The sequence below is a fragment of the Balaenoptera borealis genome, assembly GCF_965194805.1.
Source record: "Balaenoptera borealis genome assembly, chromosome: 18".
Classification (NCBI taxonomy): domain Eukaryota; kingdom Metazoa; phylum Chordata; class Mammalia; order Artiodactyla; family Balaenopteridae; genus Balaenoptera; species Balaenoptera borealis.
Genome location: NC_138877.1, coordinates 19,572,231 through 19,596,823, shown reverse-complemented (window position 1 = coordinate 19,596,823; position 24,593 = coordinate 19,572,231). Strand labels below are relative to the sequence as shown.

General features: G+C 37.5%; 1 protein-coding gene across 8 annotated transcripts in view; it reads left to right on the top strand.

Annotated features, from left to right (window-relative positions):
* Nucleotides 1-24,593, top strand: part of FNDC3A (fibronectin type III domain containing 3A) — a 193,156-nt gene that overhangs the window by 112,295 nt on the left and 56,268 nt on the right. For 6 of the 8 annotated variants that reach the window (XR_014236917.1, XM_082365287.1, XM_082365286.1 and 3 more), the window contains 2 exons: nt 13,473-13,549; nt 24,274-24,511. Coding sequence is in view for 7 of the 8 variants with exons in the window: in XM_082365287.1 (XP_082221413.1) it covers nt 13,473-13,549; nt 24,274-24,511 (315 nt within the window). In the remaining variant the exon portion in view is untranslated. Of the gene's footprint in view, nt 1-9,355; nt 9,461-13,472; nt 13,550-22,160; nt 23,314-24,273; nt 24,512-24,593 lie in introns of those variants that run through there. The other 2 variants (XM_082365289.1, XM_082365291.1) reach the window with 2 other exon arrangements.

Below are 24,593 nucleotides of genomic sequence, written 5' to 3'. Positions count from 1 at the left end.
AGCATCCCCTGTTAATAGGGTGACCTCATGTCCCATTTTGTCTAGGACAGTCCCAGTTTATGCCTGTCATCTTGGTATCTAACCGGTTTAACATTTGTTTCAGACGTTTCATTTTTTAACAGTATAATTAGTAGTTCGATTAAAATAAGCTCTAATGTATATGATCAGCCATCATTTTGTATTTCCAGCTTCTGCCATGATCTCATCTAAACAAGCAGTTTGTCCATCTCTTCTTTTTACTTTAACCTGTGATTAAACTTAAAGGCAACCGGAATAAACCATTTCTCTTTCCCTGACCCCTGGCAGAAGCAAGTCAAGGATAACAGTTAAAGTACTTAGCAGTAGAGCAAAGTACTTGTAGATAAAGGAGGGCTAAGGAGAGCTAACTCCTTGCAGTCTCTTGGTGGTGGTGGCTGAAGTATGTAATGCTAATGCCCCTGATGGCCACTTGGTGTCACCAGGCCACCACTTGGAGGGATAAGTGGGACGCATATAGGTTAGATGAATGACAAATAATATGTAGGAAATAAAATCTAAATATCTCTGCCTCAGAATATATAAAAAATAGTCTGAATAGTTTTGTCATTTATTATATAAACCTGTAACTATTTATTATTGGCAGTGCTTTTTTATTTTGCAGTAAACCCTTTCAGCAAAAATAAGCTAAAAAAAAAAAAAACCCTAAATTTGGTGAAACATTCAAAAGAATCATAAATAAAGAGAACTCAGTGAATTTTGTTTGTAAAAATATTTGAAGGTATTGTAGTACCAGTGAAAATATTTGGACTGAAATATTTACACAGTTCAATAAGAAAAAAAACAGAACTGAGAATAACCTCCACTTAGCAGAATTTGTTCCCAGCTTACCAAACATCGCCCTCAGAATCATAGTATTTTCTTAATATAAACATTATAGTCTTAAATATTATAGAAAAGAGTCAATTGAAGGTATCAATAGCTTCAAATTTATTAACCATAAAATACAACAGTTACAGGCAGTTTTATGAAAAAATTAAAAATAAGACTACATTGAAAAAAGGAAAATTTTCAGTTAAATACCGTGATATAGAATTAGAGACAGATATAGCTAACAAATTGATTAAGATACATAGATATGTACTAAGAATAATTGTTCTTCTTATACTACTCTTTAATATTCAGATGTTCAATTTAAAAAAACCTGTAAAATGCTCTTTAGTGTACTTGCATATGTGTTTTAATAAAGCATTTTATATTTTAATATTTTTAATATAACTCTTTTTCATGTTCCTCAGTAGAATAAAAGCAATTTGTCAATCAATAAAGAATAATTCCAAATTATATAATTTTAATGATTTTTTAAGCTACCTCTTTCATTTTCAGAAGTGTCCTAGACTGGATGATGATAATATGATTACCCTACCTCTGCTCTGTTTTCTCCCTCTTCCATCACCAGAGCTAGTCAGCCTTGAGGACAAATTCTTACTTTTCTTACTACTGAGAGTTATTCCCATATTCTTGTTCATAGATTTGGGGAAGTTTCATCAGTCTAGGAAATGCAGAAATAAGGATAATGTAGTAGTCATTAAGCTAAATTTATTTAACTTAAAGACTTTTTTAAATTCTGAAGTTAAATCCCTTCTACTGTTTTGAGCATCTTAATGAAATTATGTGATAATATAGGATAGACTTCCTTCCTTCTGTCCTTCCTTTCCACCTTTTTTCCTTTTAATGTCATTACTTGGTCTCATAAAAAGTTGGTTACCTTAATGAGTCCCCAGAATTTGTTTTGAAATTTTATTGGCATATAAATACAAATACTTGGGAAATACTACATTAGAACACAGATGTCTGAATTGACCATACCCTGGCTAGTATCTAGGCTTCTAACCTCCGGCCACCTTCACACCCCAGTCAATTCAAACTGTATCTGTTCTTAGGATGATCCTCACATTTGCTTCCTATTGGCATGCATAATATAGAGTAAAACTTCTGTCAAGTTGATTGATACTTTAGTTTAATACAAGTAAAGAGGGAAACTTTAGAGAAAGAAAATGCTGTGGTGTGGCTCAATCTGCAAGGTGACTAAGGCTCCTGAAAGGCTAAAGAGGAAAAACATGGGCAAGCAAATAGACTTAATATAAACAAGGTTTGATCTGTGTCCAAGATAAAGTTATAGATTCCAATCCTTTGCTCCCCTTATCTTCCTGAGGTTATTTGCCTATACTGCTGTCAGCCACTCCCCTGTAATATACTCCCTCCCATAGAGCACTTGATTAGTTGCAGACTTCATTAACCTTTTCTTGGTCGCTTGACATTATGGACATGCATCAGTTATGGTCTAAGCTGCATGAGCTTAACACATGTTCTTTAGATGCTTTTTCAGAACCTGTACCTTAATACTGCCACAAGAATCAGCGTCACTGTCATCGTCAGAGTCAGTCTTTTGGAGGATTAGATATGTATTTGTAGAGGAGTAGAAGAGGGACATATTTCACATCCCCACTCCTTTTTTTTTTTTTTAATAAATTTATTTATTTATTTATTTTTAGGTGCATTGGGTCTTTGTTGCTGTGCACGGGCTCTCTCTAGTTGTGGCGAGCAGGGGCTACTCTTCTTTGCGGTGTGCAGACTTCTCATTGCGGTGGCTTCTCTTGTTGTGGAGCACCAGCTCTAGGCATGCAGGCTCAGTAGTTGTGGCTCACGGGCTCTAGAGCGCAGGCTCAGTAGTTGTGGCACATGGGCTTATTTGCTCCGTGGCATGTGGAATCTTCCCGGACCAGGGCTCGAACCTTTGTCCCCTGCATTGGCAGGCGGATTCTTAACCACTGTGCCACCAGGGAAGTCCCCCCACTCTTTTAAATTTACATTTTATATGATTTGAAACCACTTTTTGCTAAGGTGAATGAGTCTGCCTCTTAAATTTTCTGACATGCAAATGACCCAGACTTACTATTACAGTCTAAGAGCAGCCTTAATAAACAACTAATCTTATTTATTTCCAGAAGGAATTTTATAAAATCATAGTCAACTCTTCCAGCTTCTCATTTGCTTCATAGATAATAATCCCTTTCTACAAGTCAGCTGATATAGCTGGCTTGCTATTTAGCTATTTAGCTATTCATTTTGCAACTAGTAGTTATCTTTGAGGATACATTGCTTAAAAGTTTTACATTTATTGATGCTTTACTAAATTTCATTTATGACCAAAGTCAGCATTACTTTATACCTGCTCTAGTTTATTTCAAGCCAAATCACTGGGGCCATGCAGTTTGAGATGTACTTGATCTGCAGAAAATGAGGACTAGCTTGACAGTGTGGTCCTTGATATCTCAATCACATTTCAGCTCATACAAACCAGAAAGGTTTTATGGCCCAACTCTAGAAAGGGCATACATAATACCAGCCTCACTCCTTATTTATATTATTTTTTCTATCTTAATTTTCCCTATGTTAATTTTCCCTTTTCGTCAGTTTGTCATCTATTTTGTTTTGAGGTCTTTTTGGTTGGTTGGTCGGTTGGTTTTTTAGGGGTTTTTTTAGCTTTTGTTTATGATGCTGTGTTTGTCTCTTAAATTTCCTTAAATTATCTTTTGGAACAGGTTTGGTTATTAAGTAATTCACTGACTATTTTCCATATGATATCCCTCACTTAGTAGAAATTTTTAGGATTTTTCTTCTCAACAATTTCAGTGAGATACATTTAGGTACATTTTGCTTTGTTACCATTATATGTAACTAACAGATATTTGGGGTGTATTGTGTGGGATCTTCCATCCAAATGTTCATTGCTTTTCTGTTTGTGGTTTATCTTCAAGTGAATTTTAGTATTATTGTGCTGCAATTTTTCTCATTCATTTTATAATTTTTAATATTTGTTATATCCTAAACAACAGAAGCAGAGTAATGTCATGTTGAAAAGCATGGGTTACAGAGCTAGACCACCTAATTCTATTGCTGGCTTACTAGCTGTGAGACTTTGCAAGTTACTTAACCTCTTTGTATCTTAGTTTCCTCACCTATAATATGGAAATAATAGTCATACTACTTCACAGGGATATTATTCAGATTAGATGAGTTAATATCTGTAAAGCACTTAAACCAGTGCCTGGTACCCAATAAGTGCTTATAAACAGCATCACCCAAGTATAGTGCTACACTGACAAGCCTACCTGAAAATCAGTATTTCAGGAATGCTAATAGTTAATGCATTAAAATGTTATCAAGAAGTCCATACAATTGCTGACATGTCATGCTCCTAATTTAAGAGAGCCCTCTGCAAAATATTTGAGACAGTGTTGAGGCAATAAAAAGCAGGAGCATTTTAAGTTTGTTAAAATTGTCATATAATCAGGTAGAAAGGGAAGATGAATACTCATCACTGCATAATGTTTTCCTGTAATTGTGATATTCTCAGTGCATCCTCTCACTTTATTTCTATGGGAAAAGTGTTTGATGCACATTCTTGAATTAACAAGGTCTTTAGGAAATATAAAATACTTTTAACTTATATTTTTCTTATTATAACTGAAAGGTCCTTGAAAGTATGGACCCTGTCACTAATCCTGGGCAATAGAACTCTGTGGCAACTGTGGGGATAGTTGAGGATAGTAAGGGTATAGAGCTAAGTCTTGTTAAGAGGGTACTGACGACAGACCAATAAAGTAAAGACCCCAGTAGGAAATGGAGATCAGATCAAGAGTAGAAGTGGAGAGATAGCTTTGACCTAATGTGAAGGGACAGTGATTCTTCTGAAAATAGAAGAGGTGAGAAAAGTTTGTAAATAACATTTCAATAACATGAACAAAGAGTTCAGTTTCATGCTGAGATATGTAGTTGAGGTTGGGTTGAGGAAGGTCCTTAGAGAGTGGTGAAGATCTCTGATAATCACTGTAGAAAACAGGATATAGGTTCTTAACCAGGGATAACTTCCTGAAAGGATTCCTGAGCAATGCTGATGGCTGAGTTAAGGTTGGATATAACTAAATTTATAAACATGCCAGTCTGAGTACCATTTGATTTCTACAGTTCAGGTCTATGAGAAGATACTTATTTGATTGACTAAAATTGGGGATTTTTAGTGAAGGGGAAGTAAAAGGAAGATATGAATGGGAAAAAAGATCAGGCCATGAAGACAGTGGTGGATCAGGAGAAACGGGAGATCATTATGAGGAAGACCAAATGTTGTAGAAGAAAGAGAACTGGAGAGATGAAAGACAGATATAGTGGCCAGAGACTGAAACATGAAAGTTTAAGATTTCAAAGATGAAATAGTGGAATTCTAAGTGATAAGTTCCAAGATATGTCTTTGAACATGGGTTACTAAAAACAGAATGGAAGAGGAGAGTTCAGGAAAAGTTGAAGTTAGGTTTCCTTGGACATGAAAGTCATTGTGCTGATGGGCAAGAGCTGGGAAAAACACTGTGAACATGGTGCCAAAGTTCTCAAGAAATGAGGACTGAGCATGACAGCAGTGAGAAGGGGTAGAGGGTGGTATGTTCCTATGGCATGATCTCAAGTAAGAAGAAAGTTAAGCATCAAACAGGAAGGACAGTGGTAATGCAAGCAGCCTTGCGGGGTCTGGAGACTGCCGCAGGGGAGAATGGGAAGCCTCTGCTCCCAGTGGCTGCTGGAAAAACTGTCCTGGGGAAAACCAGGTTTCATTTAAAGAAAGCACATGAACAGGTGTGCTGTGAAAAGGTTGAGGATATAGGGGAATTTATACTAGAGAAAAGGTTCTAGTGAGCACAGTGGAAAGAATTGAGAAGGAGATCATCAGTTAAAGAAAGAGTCAACAAATGGAAACACAGCCGTGTGAGAACATGAGCCAAAATGAGGAAGTGGGCTGCCGGGGCTTGCTTTTTGTTTAGGGGCTGAAGATCAGAGGCATGATTGGATTTACTGGGAGCCTGAATCCAACATTTATGAGGAGATACTGTTGAGACCAGGAGACTCTTCGCTATTAAGTCATGCTCTTCAGGGTCGCCTTGCCTTTTAGTAGGAACTTAGAAGGTAACAATTTCCCTTCCCCACTGGTGAGAATGATCCTTTAGTGCACGGGGCCCCAGCCCCACCCCCACCCCCGCTGGGCCGCACAGCAGGAGGCGAGTGGCTGGCAAGAGCAGAGCTTCATCTGCCGCTCCCCATCACTCCCCATTGCTCACATTACCGCCTGAACCATCCCCCTCCCCTCCCCACCCTCCGCCCTGTCCGAGGAAGAATTGTCTTCCACGAAACCAGTCCCTGGTGCCAAAAAGGTTGGGGACCGCTGCCTTAGTGTCTTATCTCCTCTGTAGTGTCTGGCATGTATTGGGTTGGCCAAAAGTTCTTTCAGTTTTTTCCGTAAGATGGCTCTAGTAGCACTTAGTTGTCTTTAATTTCATTCAAAACAATTTTGTTAGATTGCATGTGACAGCTGTCATATCAGCATGCATTTAAAAAAAGGCTTATCAAGGGACTTCCCTGGTGGAGCAGTGGTTAAGAATCTGCCTGCCAATGCAGGGGACACGGGTTCGAACCTTGGTCCGGGAAGATCCCACATGTCGTGAAGCAACTAAGCCCGTGTGCCACAACTGCTGAGCCTGCGCTCTAGAGCCCACGAGCCACAACTACTGAGCCTGCATGCCACAACTACTGACGCCCACATGCCTAGAGCCTGTGCTCCGCAACAAGAGAAGCCACCGCAGTGAGCAGCCCGCGCACCACAACAGAGTAGCCCCCACTCACCACAACTAGAGAAAGCCCGCATGCAGCAACCAAGACCCAACGCAGCCACAAAAAAAGAAAAAAATAGCCTGTCAAAACTGGTGAACTTTTGTGTAGCCATTTTAATATTGAAGATGGAAGAAAAAAAGCAACATTTTTGGTATATTATGCTTTATTATTTCAAGAGAGGTAAAAACGCAACTGCAACGCAAGAAAAAGATTTGTGCAGTGTATGGAGAAGGTGCTGTAACTGATCGAACGTGTCAAAAGTAGTCTGAGAAGTTTCGTGCTGGAGATTTCTCGCTGGACGATGCTCCATGGTCGGGTAGACCAGTTGAAGTTGATAGCGATCAAATCGAGACATTCATTGAGAACAGTCAGCATTATACCACGCAGGAGATAGCTGACATACTCAAAATATCCAAATCAAGCGTTGAAAATCATTTGCACCAGCTTGGTTATGTTAATCGCCTTGATGTTTAGGTTCCACGTAAGTTAAGCGGAAAAAAACCTTCTTGACGATATTTCCGCATGCAATTCTCTACTTAAACGTAATGAAAACGTTCTGTTTTTAAAACAAATTGTTAATGGGCGATGAAAAGTGGACACAGTACAATAATGTGGAACGGAAGAGATCGTGGGGCAAGTGAAATGAACCACCACCAACCACACCAGAGGCCGGTCTTCATCCAAAGAAGGTGATGTTGTGTACGTGGTGGTATTGGAAGGGAGTCCTCTATTATGAGTTTCTTCCAGAAAATCAAACGATTAATTCCAAGAAGTACTGCTCCAATTAGACCAACTGAAAGCAGCACTCGACGAAAAGCCTCCAGAATTAGTCAACAGAAAATGCATCATCTTCCATCAGGATAACGCAAGACCGCACGTTTCTTTGATGACCAGGCAAAAACTGTTACAGCTTAGCTGGGAAGTTCTGATTCATCCACCGTATTCACCAGACATTGCACCTTCGGATTTCCATTTATTTCGGTCTTTACAAAATTCTCTTAATGGAAAAAATTCCCTGGGAGACTGTAAAAGGCACCTGGAACAGTTCTTTGCTCAAAAAAATAAAAAGTTTTGGGAAGATGGAATTATGAAGTTGCCTGAAAATGGCAGAAGGTAGTGGAACAAAAGGGTGAATATGTTGTTCAATAAAGTTCGTGGTGAAAATGAAAAATGTGTCTTTTATTTTTACTTAAAAACCGAAGGCACATTTTGGCCAACCCAGTATTTATTGAAACCTATTGCTCCAGGTTATCCCTTGCCAGTTCTTTTCCACCTTTTTGGAAGACTGAGTCTTTGAACATCGTTTACATATTTTTAAAATATTGCCTTATTGTTAGAGTATCCTGGCTTTGCCTCATTGTGTGCCCTCGGCAAGTTACTCAATTGCATTCTGCTTCAAATTCCTTAACCTATAAATGATGCCTACTTCAATTATTGTGAGGATTAAGTGAGTTAACACATGTAAAACACTGGATAGTGTCCTGTACATACTCTGCACTATAGCATTATTATTTTTTAAAACATATAGTGATCATACTTATAATAATAACTATCATTTATTGAGTGCTGCCAATCAGTGTATTTGGTACTTTAAATTTATCTGATTCTCACAGCAGTGCTATGAGGTTGATTATTTAAACCTTTTTACAGAAGGAAACAGACTCACAGAAGAGCAGTAAATTGCCTTGCTAATAAATATTGAAGCTGTTATTAAAACTTACATCTTTTGATACCAAAATCCATTTTCTTTCCACTGTGCAACTTGTTACAAATCACAATCATTATCATTACCTGTATATGCGTATTAGCTGTTAATAAATATCCTTAACTGCATAGCACCATAAAGTAATGAAAAGACCCCCAAAAGTTCTCACAGTCTTATTCCCCTCTTTTGTAACTGAACATCTGTAGTCTCTTTCCTGGTCTCCACACATGCTTGAATACAGTGCTCTAAGCCCCAGTCATGACCTGTCTTTTCAGATTTCTTGGATATGAGTGAGAATGCCATCCACCAAGTATCTGTATTAATGTCCGGGTTAAATCTTTAAAAACAATAACAACAAAAAAATCAGAAAAAAAGGAAGTAAAACCAGCAATAAAAGTGGTAGCCTTTATTAGCTTGAGAGGTTAAATGCCAGCCTGAAATAAAAACCCCATGTTAGAGGAACACGTTGATCAAGCCTGTGTTTTACAGACAATTTTTTTGTATACTGTGGGCATTCCTTACGGGTTGAGTATGGAGAGTGGGTCAAGTTACACAAGGACATTTCAGAGCGAATCTTGTAAATTAGTGTTACATGTATTCTAAAATTTATAAATGAAAAGCAGCCGGCTGGGTAATAAAACTTGAATTAGTAGATAGTGCTCATTATGTTATCAGAGGAAGGTAAGAACAAAGAGACTTGTTTTACATCAAATATCTATTTCTCCATGTATATTTTGATGAGCTTTTGAGTTTGTTCATAAGGGAGTCCGAAAATGGTCAAATCGAAGGCAGAATCAGTAGAAATCAATTAATCATTTACTGTATCCCAAACACTGCCGGCAGGAACGCTTGGTTGTTTTTTTCCCTCTTTCCGCGGGTCACTGCGGGTCACGTGATAGGCATCACGTGACTCGGTCAAAGGATCTTTTCCTCTTACAGCTTCGCAAAAAAAAAAAAAAACAGAAAGCCGCCGCCGTTCTCCAATTAAAGTTGTTAACGTGTACTACGCTGTTTCCTTGTTGGATTTTCTTTTCTGCTGCTACTGTAAAAACAAAATGAGTGGTAAGATTTGCTGACTGATTTTAAACATTCTGCTTTTATTTTAAAATGTAGAAAGTATCGTATTAATCTAAAGTCATGCCATGTGTTTTTTCAATAGATGCCAGGTCTGTCGCTGTAAAAATATTTTAAATTGTGGCCATGTAGTTATAAAAAGATTAGACTTTACTTAGGGTTGAGCTGATTTTATATTCCACAGAGTATATTTTATATTCCAGAGCCTTTTCTTTACTAGGCTTTTCTTTTTACAACTAAAATCTGTAAATTGGCATCAGATTATTTGGAAGCCATTGTGAAAGCTTGCTTAAAAAGGGAATGTGTGGCACGTCAGCAGCCCGATGCATTTTAAGAATTTAAACCCAGACAAATTTATTGTTTTGTTTTTTTTAAAATGTGAATGTATACTAATAAAGAAAAAATTAAAAAGAGTTTAAATTATACTAGATGAAATATCGTCTTTATTAAATCATTGATGCCACTTTTTAAGAAATTGAGGCTTCTCAAATTTCTTAAGATAATTGGTGAATAGAGTTGTTTACTCTTATGCACGATTTTGGAAAAGGAAATATGCCCTTAAAAATCAATAGCTGTGTGATTTGGGGTAGATTTTGCTCAAATTATATAGATTATTAAGGAGTTACTAGGTGTATCTACAGTTGTACAGATATAGCCACTCTCCTGCCAGATGTGCATTTAATGGTACAGTCAGTAACAGATGTAGCTCCTTCATTGGGACAAAATCTCCCTCACTGTCCTTAATCGGGGTTTAGTAGTTACTAAATTAAAAAGTATTGTTGGAACTAAGGAGGTAATCAAACTTTTGCATCATTAAGTATGCAGGATGTTAGAGTTTCGCTGCTATATACAGGAAGAGCAACAGAAGTGGTGCTGTAAATATTGTAGTTCTAAACATGAATACTTGTATTTATTATGTTTATACAGTGGGAGTTTTATGTGTTCAGTGTTGCATGTTACTTCACACCAGTATTTTAGATATTAAATAACGATATACATGAATTGTCTTTTTTTTTTTTAATCTAACCTTGTACCATTTCTGTCTCAGGGTAAGAAAATTCACTTGCTAAAGTGAAATGATTACTTCATAGGGATATGAGTTAATCATTATTCCTGGACTGCAGCTAGTAATGGATTTACTGCTGGTCTATTTTAGATTGGGTTTGTTTTGTTCTCTTTTCAGTATCACGCTTAAATATAATTAAAGAGTAAAGTAGAATTTTGTACTACTAAGTTATAAAAGATTTTAGCAGCTTTCAAAGTATAAAATGGTTTGAATTATAACTACTTAGTATTTATGTATTCATATTTTTAGTAAAAGAAGAGCAACCCAAAGCAGTTATGTAGTTTTACAACTTTAAATGTAATCAGTAATAACTTATTTTTTACCCTGAAGGCTAAAAATCAAACAAACAAAAACTTGTTCTGATGACTTGAAGTAGGGATTAAATTTGACCACATACGCAAGGAACCACAGTCTCTGGCATATATAGTAGAAGCTCAACAAAATAATTTCCTTTATTAAGATTACAGATGTGATTTTCAGTGAATTCTCTTTCTGGTTCTCAGCTAAATTTCACATGTTCTGAATAGTATCTAAGCCAGCTCTCAGGATTCAGAAAGTTTTATATAAATTAGCTAATAGAAGTAAACCAGGATTACTTTAAAACTGCTGTCATTTTCTCTTGAGTCCAGTGTATAGAAATTAAAAGGTGAATTTCGGATGAAGCCTTTCTTGCCTAGAGGTATAAAGCACCTCACAAGTTTTATTTAGTGAATTTATAGGTAATGTTGCTTAGATGTAGAAAAATTATGTTCTTCCTTCTGTCTTGATTTTCAAGGATATGATGATAAAGAAGGCCTTAATTTTCCTTAGAAGCATCAGAGCATACTTCTTAAGGCTCAAATTATATCAGTTGCCAAATTGCATATTTTAGTGTTTACTAAATACGTAGTAGAGATATATCCTCAGAAATGAAACTCCTTGGTTTTGAATCCTAGTTCTACCACTTGGGCTGTATTAACCTTTCTGCTTCAATTTCTACATCTGGAAAATGGGAGTAATAATATTTACCTAATAGAATGATTATGAGGAGGAAAAAAGTACATAAAAGGCCTGGCACGTAGTAAGTTAGTATTAGCTATTTTAAGATAATATTCTGAACAACTTCATATATTTGGTGGGCTTGTTTTGGATAGGAAAAGTATTGTTGCAAAGTTATTTTATAGTCATATATAGTATAATTTGGTAGTCTGCCCACATACACATCACTCCTTACTTCCTCTTAACCACCTGAGTCTTTTCCCTACTTTCTTCCTTCTACTACCTGCCTCTTCTTTCTTTCCTTTCCTCCTCCCATTCTTCCACCCCTTTCCTTCCCCTCCCCTTCACTCCCTCCCTTCCAGCCCTTTTCACTTTCCTCCTGTCTTCTCCCTTATCCTCCTATTACCTCTCCTCCTTTGCCGCCTCCTCCCTCCCCTCCTGCCTTTATCCTCTCCCCCTCCTCCCTCCCTTCTCCCTCTTCTCTCTTCACCCTTTCCTTACCACTGTTTGGTACTTACCCTCTTGCATCCTCCTTTTTCCTACATTCTCTTTTTTCTTTCCTTCCCCACCTCTCACCTTCCTTCCCCTACCTTCACCAGCCTTCACCACTACTTTGTTGTTTGGTCCTCACCCCTCCTCCTTCCGTAGAAAGAGCAGAGTGGCTGTAATCTGATTTGCTGTAACCTCCATGCTCTTCATTCTGTTTTTCTGAAATATGTATAATGATACCAGTGAAATTTGTTGCTTTTCTGTCCTGTGATTTAGCTTTTCCTCCTTGGTTTCTTTTATGACTGGGATCCATTATTTGTACTCTGCAGGTTGAAATCTACATATAAAAGGAACTCTTCCTTCATTACATTCTTCTTCAGACTCTTGGGTACCTTTATTTCCCTAGAAATGAGTAAAGCTCTCTGAGAAGGTTTCATTTCAATTTATTAAAAACTAGTGGGTGGGGGGACAGTGCAGTCTAAAGTTACAGGGGAAAAAAAGGATCTGAAGGTAAGATATTCTTTTTTAAAGTTATGTAAAGCAAGTAAGATTTTAGTTCCTAGAAAGAATAAAACATACCTTCCAACAGTGCCTGGTTAGAGAAGGGAAATGAGATAATATTTTTGAAAGTTGTTTGGAAAGGATATCACTATAAAAACGAAAGGAAATGTTAGAATAAGACAAGCTGAGTTTTTTTTAAAGAACTTTTCAGTGTAGGAAACAAAAAAATTTACTTTGGGTACATATGCATGTATAGCATTTCTCCAACTTTGTTCTCAAGCCCCCACAGACATGACTTACACATTCACAAGAGGTTTTTAACCCTAACAAAGCAAATCCCAAATTTCTAACTATTCTTCCTCTTACTGCTTTTCCCTCTTGACTTTTTTTGATTTTTGCCTTTTGTATTTTTCATTGATTTTATATGCAAAGTTTAGTTTGATTTTCCTCTAGGTCAGCGTTTCTTAACTTGCACAATTATAAGGATCACCTTGGATATTTGTAAAGTAAATATGCTGGTTCAAGACCCCCATTTACTGTAAGCATACTAAACAGGAATCTCTAGGAGAACCTGGAAATCTGTGTGGTTTTTTTGGTTTTTTGGCCATGCCGCACACATGTGGGAACCTAGCTCCCTGATCAGGGATCAGACCCATGCCCCTGCAGTGGAAGCATGAGTCCTAACCACTGGACTGCCAGGGAAGTCCCTGTGTGTTTTAAAAAGCTCCCCAGGTGACTGTTATGGTCACTAGGCAAGTTTGAGAAACAACTATAGGTAAAGAGCAATCAGTGCACTTTATAAGTTAAACTTTTGTATTTTTTAACATCTAAATTTCTTTTCATAGTAATACAGTCACTATTAGTTTGAGTGTTTAGATGAAGAATTCAAAATGTAATTCAGATTGTTTTCAATTTTAGCTTGCTAAGTAATCCTGGATTAATACGTCATTTCTGTGACCCATTCAGGTCCTGCTCAGGTTCCAATGATGTCCCCAAATGGTTCTGTGCCTCCTATTTACGTGCCTCCTGGATATGCCCCACAGGTATGTTTTATGTAATTTTTCTTTATATACCTATATAATAGTGATCGTTATGTTACTGTTTAATTCAGACAAAAAGTACCATTTAAGCGCTGAAGCTTACCCAGTACAGTATATCTTTGGTAAATCTATTTCAAATATTTTAGTACATTTAGTATATTTGTAAAGGAGGAAAAATTAAGTTAGCAGCACTCATCATTTGGCCTTGTCTTTGGGTGTTGAATTATAATACAGAATTAATTTTAGAGTTTTATCTCCTTGGGTATGTGAGTAATGTAAGTAATATCTAAAGATTTAAAGGTGCCTACACTAACTTTTTTAAATTAATCATTTGCTTAAAAGTAATCCAAGATGGTACTTCCAATTTTATTCTTACAATCATTCACAGACACCCATAATAATTGTATGGCACATTGTGGTCAATAGAAGAGAATCTAGACCTGTAGACCTGCAACCATAAGGGCTAAGGGGATCAATATCACCACACACCTGTAGCCCTTTCCTACATACCAGTTGGAAAGCTCTGACTTAAAGAAAAAAATGATAGCTAACTAATTTGCACAGGCAAACTTAATTAAACTGTAGTATCTGTAGGTGTTCGATATCTGCTACTGAGATTCTATGTAGTCGGCACTCATTGCTTCAAAACCTTCTTGGAAATAGCCAGTTTCCTATCCTAGCACTGAATTTATACTTGAAATTTTCTTCAGACCCTCTCTTACTTCCTCTCTGATTATGCCAGAATATTGGTGGGATATTGTGGTGGATTCACTGCTCACTCTGTGAAGCCTACCACTATATGAATGAGAGCAAAAGAGGACCATGATGCTGGGGAGAATGGAAGCATTCCATTAGAGAATGAGAGTCAAAAAGCTGGATCCATGTCATTTTTAAAACCCTCGCTAGCTGCGTGGCCTGGGACAAATCAATTTACTTGAGCCTCAGTGTCCTCACTGTAAGATGAGATGATAACATATTAGAAAGTGCTTCGTAAGCTTTTCAGAAGAGTAATCTGCTCACTTTCTACTTTTGTTTAGCACACTGACTCCTTAGCCTGCATTCTGCCTTTATTACCCTACTAAATCTACTCCCTGGTATATACCAAACCAAAGGCCTTTTTCCAGCCTGATCCTCTTTGAGCTCTAAACATTTGACCCTATTCATATGATTTATCCCAGATTATCTCAGATTTCCTTGAAGTAATGCTATCCTGATTCTTCCTACTTCTCTGGGTGTTCCTTCTCAGACCTTTCGCCACCTAAAGAGGATACCCAGTCTTTTCTCTGTAGCACATTTCAGTTTAACAAATGTGTTGAATGGTACCACATGTCAAGCTCTGTATTGGGTGCCAGTGACATAAAGATGATTAAGACAGATTCTTTGAAGGCAATTATAGCGTATCCTCTTCTCGCAGCTAACAGTACCTTTTATTTTTACAGCAAATTTCTACCCCTCTCCTTTCACTCAGTGATGACCTTCTAGACTTAGCTTTCCTTGAAGCTTTTCAGGTGCCTCTCCTTTGGGGTTCTCACGGCACATTATGTATATCCTTCTTTTAATGAATTTTTTCACACTGTTTAGTTAATAAATTCTCTTTCCTGAGAAGATTATGAATTCGTACAGTTCCTGTATTCAACAGTGTTCAACAGATATGTATTGAGTGCTCATATATGTCAGGCGCTCTTTTAGGTGCTTGAATAAAAAGAGGCAAGGACCTCCATACTTCCACAGTTTACATTCTTTTGGGAAAAAGGAAACAATAAGCATAATAAATGGATAAATTATATTATGTATTAGGTGGTGAGTAATAGAAAGAAAATAGAGCTAGTTACGTTTTTAAATAGGGTGATCAGACTAGGCATCATTGGAAAGGTGCCTTTGAACCAGGTCTCGAAGGACAGTTGGGAGTTAGCAATGCATCTGTTCGTGGAAAGAGGATTCTGGGAACAGAAACAGCCAATGCAAATGGCCTAAGATGAGAGCATGCCTGAACAACAAGGAGGCCATCGTGGCTGGACTGAGTCCTTAAGGCAGAATAATAGTAAGCAATGAGGTCAGAGAGATAATGGGACTAGATCATATAGGATTCATATTCATTGTTATTTCCTCGATGCTGAGTACAACGCCTGTCATATATTAAGGGCTCAATAAATATTAGTAAATCAATCAAATAATCATCCAAGTTGAGGTTCTATATCTTTAGGCCAAGAGCTACTGAAATAATCTTCCTATATTACTTCTTTGATTTTTTTCACTTCTGTGCTTATTATTTGGCTTGTCCACTCAATGAAGTCTGGATTTCTTGACATAGAAGGCCTTAACACAGTTCTCTTCTAGTTTGTCTTCGTACCCTTCTCTTGATACATCTAATCACATAATCTATTTTTGCAGCCAAACATGACTACTCACATGCTCACTTGATGTTTTTCTTTCTCCATGCTTTTGTTAATGCTGTTATTTGGGGAATGTTATTCATTCCCTCATTTCTGCCTTTTGAAATTCTACCCATCCTTGAGAACCTAGATCGAGTTATTTGTGCCATTCTTTGGTTATATGTTATATACCACCTGGTATTATAATTGTGTGTATATATATTCTTCTTAAATGGGATTTTAAGTTTCTTGAGCATAGGGAGGTACTCTTAATTATTATTTTTGTTCTGTGGTAACTCACATACAGTAGGTGTTTCATAAATATTTGTCAAATAAGTGAATGAACTTTAACAATAATCTTACTGGAAGGATTATGTGAGGCTAATTATTAATTAACAATTAATCAACCTTAGTTTAAGATTATCTCTAGGAAATGTATCATTTTAAGCACACAGCGGTAATCCAAGGACAAAAATCTAGTTTCATCATTATTGAAATAATTTAAGTACCCACTATGTAAGAATGGATTCTAACATTTTGACATCACTGTTGAAGTACATCCCCCATTGCCTGACATACGCAATTTCTGATGTTAGAAAATACTTATAAAGAGCCAAGTTCTAGGCACAACTAAGAGCTTGATAATTGTCCAAAACTTGTAAGCAAACTAGTAAGCAAACGTAATTATATTAGCAAATATAGAAGCTGGGAGTTGAACCAAATGTTAAGACACAGAGATGGCCGTTGTTAAGTACAAGCTGTATTTGGCTCAGCAGGAACCAAGTAGCACACACACTAAATCCATGAATAGCTATCATCTATAGTCTCCCTTTAGACTTTCGTACACTGTTCTCCCCTCAGGGCAGCAGGTTTAATCACCTCCATCCCGGCCTTGGCCTTACGTGTATCTCTTATTGAAGGCCAGTGATCCAAGGAGGGTCAAGTAATGTTTTTGCTATATCATCATGTAATTCAATACATACTAATAGGATTCAGCAAATGTATGTATCCTAAAACGTTTGGTCAGGCAAGTAAGGACTGCAAAAATTAAAATCCAGTGTTGGGACTGTTTAGCTCTACCACTGAGGAAATAATGATGCTACATATCTAGGAGCATATTGAGGCTGAAAAATGAAAGGTTCAAAAGACAGATCTTAATTTAAGATGAAGGTTGAGATTTAACAAAAATACTTATTAGTAGAAACATGGAGAAATCATGATTTACCCAGGATAAATCAACCTTCAAATTTTTGATGTTTGTACCAATGGCATGTCCCCATTAAGTTTAGACGCACTTCAGGTGTGAACTCATCATTAACTCATATATTTTAACTTCATTTTTGAGAATAACAGACAGTCAGGGTATTATACACTGGGTAATTTGGGGATTAATTGGTTCTGTTTTTCTCATTTGTAATTTGCAAAACCCAAACTCGCCATTAAAATTGCCAGTTGTGTTATAGTTCCTTTGCATATCTATTCAAGAGTTCCACAATATTGTTTATTTTATAATATTTGTACCTTAGTGCTCTGATACTTTAGCATTCTACTCAGCAGTAATGGGAATAGTCAGACTTAATTTTTCAGTTACATAACTTTTACTGTTGGATCAGAAAAATGGATCTTTTTTTAAAAAAAATTTTTATTAACCATGACACTGTGTAAGATACCATCCAATATGATAGGGAAACCTAAAGTTAATTAAAATGATATGCATAAAGCAAAATGTACTTCACTGGAAGCTTAAATATAGTTCAAAATGTAGTTCACCGGAAGTTTAAATATAAAGGAATATTAATTTTGCAAACAAGCCAATGGGAAATATATTTAGTGATAAGGAACAAATATAGTTGTATATTTTAAAAGTTGTATATTTTTCTGATCATTATTACGTAGAAAACTTGGAAAACATGTAAAAGGGTAGGGAAAAAAATTGCATCGAGTGTTATTATAACCCGGAGATACTCTCTGTAAACATTTAGAATATTTCCCTTTAGCCTTTTTTCTGATTACAGAATTACAAACAACTTGGGACATAACCTTCACGAACTCTATTATTATAGTTTAACAAGTAAGAAAGGGAGGTTTACAAGAGATTTGACGTAACTGCATAGAGGCAGAAATATGTGCCAACTGAACTGAGACATCAAATGGAGAAACAAACAAACAGTAAAACTCAAAAAACAAAGCAAATGATGACACGGAAAGCAAAAGGTGACAAGTGTAGAAGGAACTTAGTTTCCTGGCAAATAATAATAACTTATAGTCCCTAAGGGCATTGCAGCTCAGAACACTTGGTATTTTAATGATGAAGTTAATGAATTATCAAGAAAATATTATAGATTTACCTGAATGGAACTCCTGAAGTGTAATAGCAAAAGTTCTCTCCTTTTGCCTTTCTTATAATGAATGGCTCCCCTGTTTTTTATAGAATGTGGGTTGTTATGGTGATGAGAGGGTACCTAACAGGGAGGGAATTGTAGATCTCATAATGTGGGGAAAGGGCCTATATCAGCTTCATGAAAAGTTTCAGATTACTCCTTTGAGCTGGACTTGGTATTTCACTGTGCCTTTATGTCAGCACGCAGCAATGAGGTCAGTAAGTTTTTCAAAGATTCTACAAACCAGTCTGATCTCAGTCTTCCCTGTCTCTTGTGGAGAGAACAGCCAAAAAAGATGGGCAGCAGTGTAAGAGACTGGAAGGGGACTTAGGTTTAGATGAGGACGAAGAGTCACAGTAAGAGCTGGAGAGAAAGGTTGTAGTCGCTTGTAGTGACATTGCTGTGTGTTTGATTAGGTATATAAAATAAATATCTGTTGGATGAATGGCCAGAAATATCTTTATTATTGTTTAATAGCTTAAAGTTGGAGTAGTTCAGGGTTCAGGGTGAGGCAATAGAAGTAGGTTGCTAAAAGTAGTGAGGAAGCAAAGACTGTAAGCATTGAAGAAGTCACAAAACCCTAGTAGTTTGGTGTTGTTAAGGGGGGAGCAGGGGAGCATTCGAGTAGAACTAATAGAATTTATTTCTGGTCACATCAGTCACTAAACAAAAAAATTTTTGAGCATCTGTCATATGCTAGGTGTATTATACCAGATATTGGGAACAGATCTGTCATGGAATGTATATTCTGGTGCACAGTATAAAATGTCAGACAGTAAACACAACCTCCTTTCTCTGCAGTCCCTCTCAGTTACGTCTGTGTTCAAATAAAGAAAAGAAAACAGGGCTTTGTCTAATTCGAAATTGCGTGGCATACGTGGTTACGTGGTCAGACTATGCTGATAGTTCCATTTAATTTTATTTCATTGCCTTTAATTTTTTTTTAACATAGACTAATTTGGATATTTTACCTTTTTTTTTCCTTTTCACGACTTGATTTTATTTTAATCATCACCGTCAGTGTACCCTGTTGGTATAAAATTCAATGTCCTGGCTATTTCTTGGCAGCTGGAGACGTAGCAGATAGTTTTGAGGTCTCTGGCCTTACTCTGAAGTTACTGGCTGCTCAGGTGGTTACTGGAAGTGGTGGAGTTCTCCACACACTCTTGGTCCTGGTCTGGCTCTTTTTTTTTTTTTAATCTCTGCATATTAGGTTGTTTTTTTTTTTTTTTTTAATTGTGGTAAAATACACACTAAAAATTTACCGTCATAACTATTTTCAATGTACAGTTCAGTGGTATTAAGTACATTCACATTGTTGCACTACCATACATCACAAGAACTCTTCACCTTGCAAAGCTGAACTCTGTACCTTATCAACCTTAAAAATAAAACACATAGTTATTATAGCAGCAAAATGCGGTTATTCAGGAATAGCAGAGGAATTGCAGTTCAGGGCATGCAAACTATGGCAAACCACAAGCAAGTCCCCAAAACAAAGAAGAGGACTATTCTTTTATAAAGAAAAGAGGGGAGTTGGGAAGGGGTGGTTTTTTGAGCAAAATCCATTGGAGGAAAGAGAGTTCAGGGTTATGGCTGCTTCTCATTAGGCTAGTTGTGGTGGCTTCTCATTGGCTGGGCTGTTGCTGGGCGAGGAGAAAAATCTTCCTTCCTCCAGCTGGGGTATGTAAAGTAAGCTTCTTCTGGTTGGGGAATGCAAGGTATGCTTCTTGCTAGTGTCTGCTGCAAGGGGCAGCAAGCAGTAGTAAGTGAGAAGCCTTCAGGGCTTCCCAACTCTTTTTTTAAATGAGGTTTCTTTTATTCATTTTCACAACCTGTTAAACAATAACTCCCCAATCTCCCTTCCCTCAGCTTATCTTTATATTTGAAATGTTCTTTTTCAGAAGAAAAGTGGTTTTAATTTCAAAAGTAATTTAGCCATTTCTTTTTTAACCGATGAGATCTCACTTGTGTTTGTGAAATTTTTAAAGGCAGAAGACAGGTGTTTGTGGATTCTATGCCCACAAAATGAATAAGAACATAGAATTGAAACCAGATTACCTGAGTTCAGTTACTAGCTCCTCCACTTACTACCTGTGTGACCTTGCAAGTTATTTGACATCTCTGTGCCTCAGTTTCCCCATCTAAAAAATGGAGATAATAATACTACCTATTTGTAGCATTGTGTTGAGGATTAAATAGTTAATACATGTCCCTTGAGAAACTTACAGTTAAATTATAGAGTAAGACATATGGATTTGGAAAATTAACAAATACTACAGTGTTATGGATACCAAACAAGTGATAGAGAATAAATGCAATGGAATTGTTAGGAAGGAGAGATCACTGAGATCGTGGTGTCTAGGAAAGGGTCACAGAGAACAATCAAAAGAAACTATCTACAGACTCCTAACCCCACATCTCTACAAGTATCTGGAGTTATATGCTCTACGTTCTCATCTCATCAGTCCATACTTCTTTTTCATCTAGAACAAAGACAAACTTTTCTGCTCCTGTCTAGATCCTCTGCCCCAGCTGGAGCCCTGAATCTCATCTCCTTTTGCCTGCTCAAGGACATTACTCTAGCATTCTCTCTCCTACATCATCAATTTCTTACTCTCTGATGGATTGTGCTGATTAGTACATCAGTATGTTGTAATTGCTCTCACTAAAAACAACAAATTTTTTAAGCTGCTTGACTCTACTACTGTCAGTCACCACCCTAATTCCCATATTCCCCTCTGCAGGAAAACTTTCCAGAATTGTGCTGTTACCTCTCTAATTCTCCTCCCCACTTTCTCTCTTAAATCCACTCCAATCAGGCTTTGCCCCTATGATTACACTAAAACTGCTCTCATCGAGGTCACTATGACTTCCATATTGCTATATCCAATGGTCAGTCCTTAGTCTTTATCTTATTAAACCTGTCAGCAGCATTTGACAGAATTGATCCTTCCTCCCTGACACACTTAACCAAACTTCCAGACTCCACATTCTTAAGTTTTCTTCCTGCCTTACCTGGTTGTCCTTTCCCAATCTTTCTGCAGCTGCAGACTACTATTAACCAACTGCCCACTCAGCATTTACACTTAGGTGTCTTACAGACTTACCAAACTTACATGCGCAAAACCTAAAACTCCAAATCTTCCCTGGCCCCCACCCCACAAATGACTTGTTCTAACTGCAGCCTTCCCTTTCACTGTTGTTGAAATACCATCGTTCCAAAACTTCTTTTTCACACTTCTCCGCTGGAATTATCAGCTAACCTTGTTGTTCTGCCTTTAAAGATACGCAGACTGTGGACCACTTCTTACCACCTCCACTGCTACCACCGTGGTCCAAGCCTCCACCATCTCTTGCCTAGATTTCTGCAGTAGCTTCCTGAATGATTTCCCCTTTTTTGCCCTTGCCCTACAATCTATTCTCAGTTCAGCAGCCAGAGTAATCCTGTAAGAGTACGTCAGGAGCTTCTCACCCTCAGCACTGCAGACATTCAGGCGTGGTGTTTTTTTGCTGTGGGGCTGCCCTGTGTGTTGCAGGGCATCGAGGCGGCATCCCTGACCTCAGCTCGCTGGATGCGAAGTAGTGCCGCCAGCTCCAGGTGTGACAACCAAAAGTGACTCCACGTGGTGCCACAGAGTCACCCCTGGATGAGAATCGCTTGTTTGTATCCCTCTTCTGCCCAAAACTCTGCGACGCTTCCCTGTTTCACTGAGTAAATACAAGTCCTTAATAAGCCTATACAGCCCTACCTGACTCGGCCACCTCCCCTACCTTTTTTTTTTTGGCCACGCGCGGCATGTGGGATCTTAGTTCCCCCAGCAGGGATGGAACCCACGCCCCCTGCATTGGAAGCGGAGAGTCTTAACCACTGGGCCGCCAGGGAAGTCCCTCCCCTACCATTTTGTATCTCTTTGATCTCATCTGTTTCTGTCCTTCCTCCTCCTTTATGCTTATCCAGTCACACTGGCTTCCTTCTAGCCACTTCTACCTTAGAGGCTCTGTTCTAACTGTTCCCTCTACCCAGAACACTCTTTCAGATTTTTGTGTGGCTAATTCCTTCAGTTCCTTCAAGTCTGTGCTCAAATTTCATTTTGCCAGTAAGGCGTATCCTGATCACCCTTTTATACTACAACCTGGTCCGGTCCCACAATCCTTCTAATCCCCCTTATCTGTTTGTTTTTTTATCGTAGTATTTATCACCATGCAGTATGCTCGGTAATTTACTTTTGATGTCATGTTTGTCTGCTCCTGTTAGTGTGTGTGCCCGCATAAACACATCACTTTGTATTTTCTCTCCTAAATTACCAATGTCTTTTTGTTCAAAAACAAATCTTGTTTTTTTTAATGAATGGAGGAGGGTATTGCTAGATTTGGAAGGAGAGATGGGATTTGCATTGTTATGGATTAAGGGGAAGCAAAGTGAAGAGGGTAGATGGCATAAACCAAAGTACAAGATAAAGAAATATGTAGGTTAGGTATGAAGATAGTTTTTTTTAGTATACCAGCCTGGCTGGAATTAAGGGTTCAGGATTTGGTGTGGAAGAAGATACAGCAATAATGATAGGTTGGAACCAGATGGGATGGTAGGTTGAGGAGTATGTACAGTACAATCCTATCAGAAATGGCGGGGTCATTTAAGATTTGTGAGTCAGACAGTTGAGAAAGATGAAAGTAGTATGTTAATGACAGACACTGTAATTTGGCTCACTCAGAATCCATTTCAAACTTCTTCTAATGTCTGTTCCTATAGGTTAGAGGCTGAAAAAACTAAACAGTTTCCAGATTATCTTCAGCTAGGCTTCCAGATATGATTTAGTTTCCACCAGTCAGTCATATACATTTGTCTGAGGCTTGAATCCAGAACTGAGTTAAATAGGGAGAGAGGTGGGATATGAGGCATCCATTGTGCTAGAAGCCAGGCACTGTAGTTCTAGAGCTAGTGTATAAAAACAGTGATTCATTTGCTCTTCTGGTCCCATGTTACAGGCAAGTCATCTCACACTCCCAACAGGTAAGCTTAGTTTAATAGGCTATTTAGTAGCAACTATATTCTTTCTAAAGCAGTAATTTATTTGTAATCTAGGCTTACCTTTACCCAAATAAGTGTGTTTTCTAATATTCCTCCCAAGCACATATGTTTATAAACAAAATTTGCAATTCGTTTAAGCATAGTAAAATGTGTCCTTCCTGAAAATACCAGGATTTGCCTTTAAGTTAGCACTTTACATTTTAATCGTTTTCTGTTATTAGCCGTTTGTTGTACTTCAGTAGTAATCATTTAAGTCTAAAAGATTAAGGACCCTGTTTTAGTAGAAGGACTTCTAATTTTGAGGTTAAATCTTGTATCTTTTTAGGCCTTGCTGTATGTCCTTGTTGTTCCAGTGAGGTTCAAAAGGAATAAATCTGGCGTTTTAAAAAATCCTTTGCCACGGTGTGACCCCTATTTAAAAACGTGTAATTTCTATGACTCAGAGCCACAGATATTTTTCTTAACTGGGAGTTAATATATTAGGTGTTTGCCTCCCTTGAAATGATCGTCAATTATTAAAATTGTTCTGGTCATGGTCCTAAGAGTTTTATACCTAAATTCAATATATGGTTGATCTTAGGAGTCTGGATCCAGCTTTTTCCCATATTATGTTCAAACCAAAAGTTCCCTTGAGACTCCCTTCATTTTTACTGTATCACTAAATGCATGTATCACGTAAGATAAATACCAGATGTCATAACTCATTGTTTATATTATTATTTAGCTTGTCTTTTCAGTGTTTTAAGATTTATATTGCATTGTATAACAAAAACTACTTCATGTTGTTCAGTGCTAATTCATATGTATGTAATGTACTTAATAAAAATGTTGGTTCTGTAAAATTTCTTAATTAACTCCTAATGGTGTCTTACTCTAACATATTTGAAAAAGATTGCTTAACATCCTATGGAAGAAACTTTTAATCTGTTGTTCATTTTGTAGGTTATTGAAGACAATGGAGTTCGAAGAGTTGTTGTGGTTCCTCAGGCACCAGAGTTTCATCCTGGTGGTCACACAGTCATCCATCGTTCCCCACATCCTCCTCTGCCTGGTTTCATTCCTGTACCAACCATGATGCCCCCTCCACCACGCCACATGTACTCACCAGTAACTGGAGCTGGAGACATGGCAACACAGTATATGACACAGTATCAGTCTTCACAAGTATATGGAGATGTAGGTAAGTAGCTAAAAATATTCCTGTTTTATGGAGTTGGCTATTTTTTGCTTGGATATAATAGGTGCTATTACTATATAAAAGA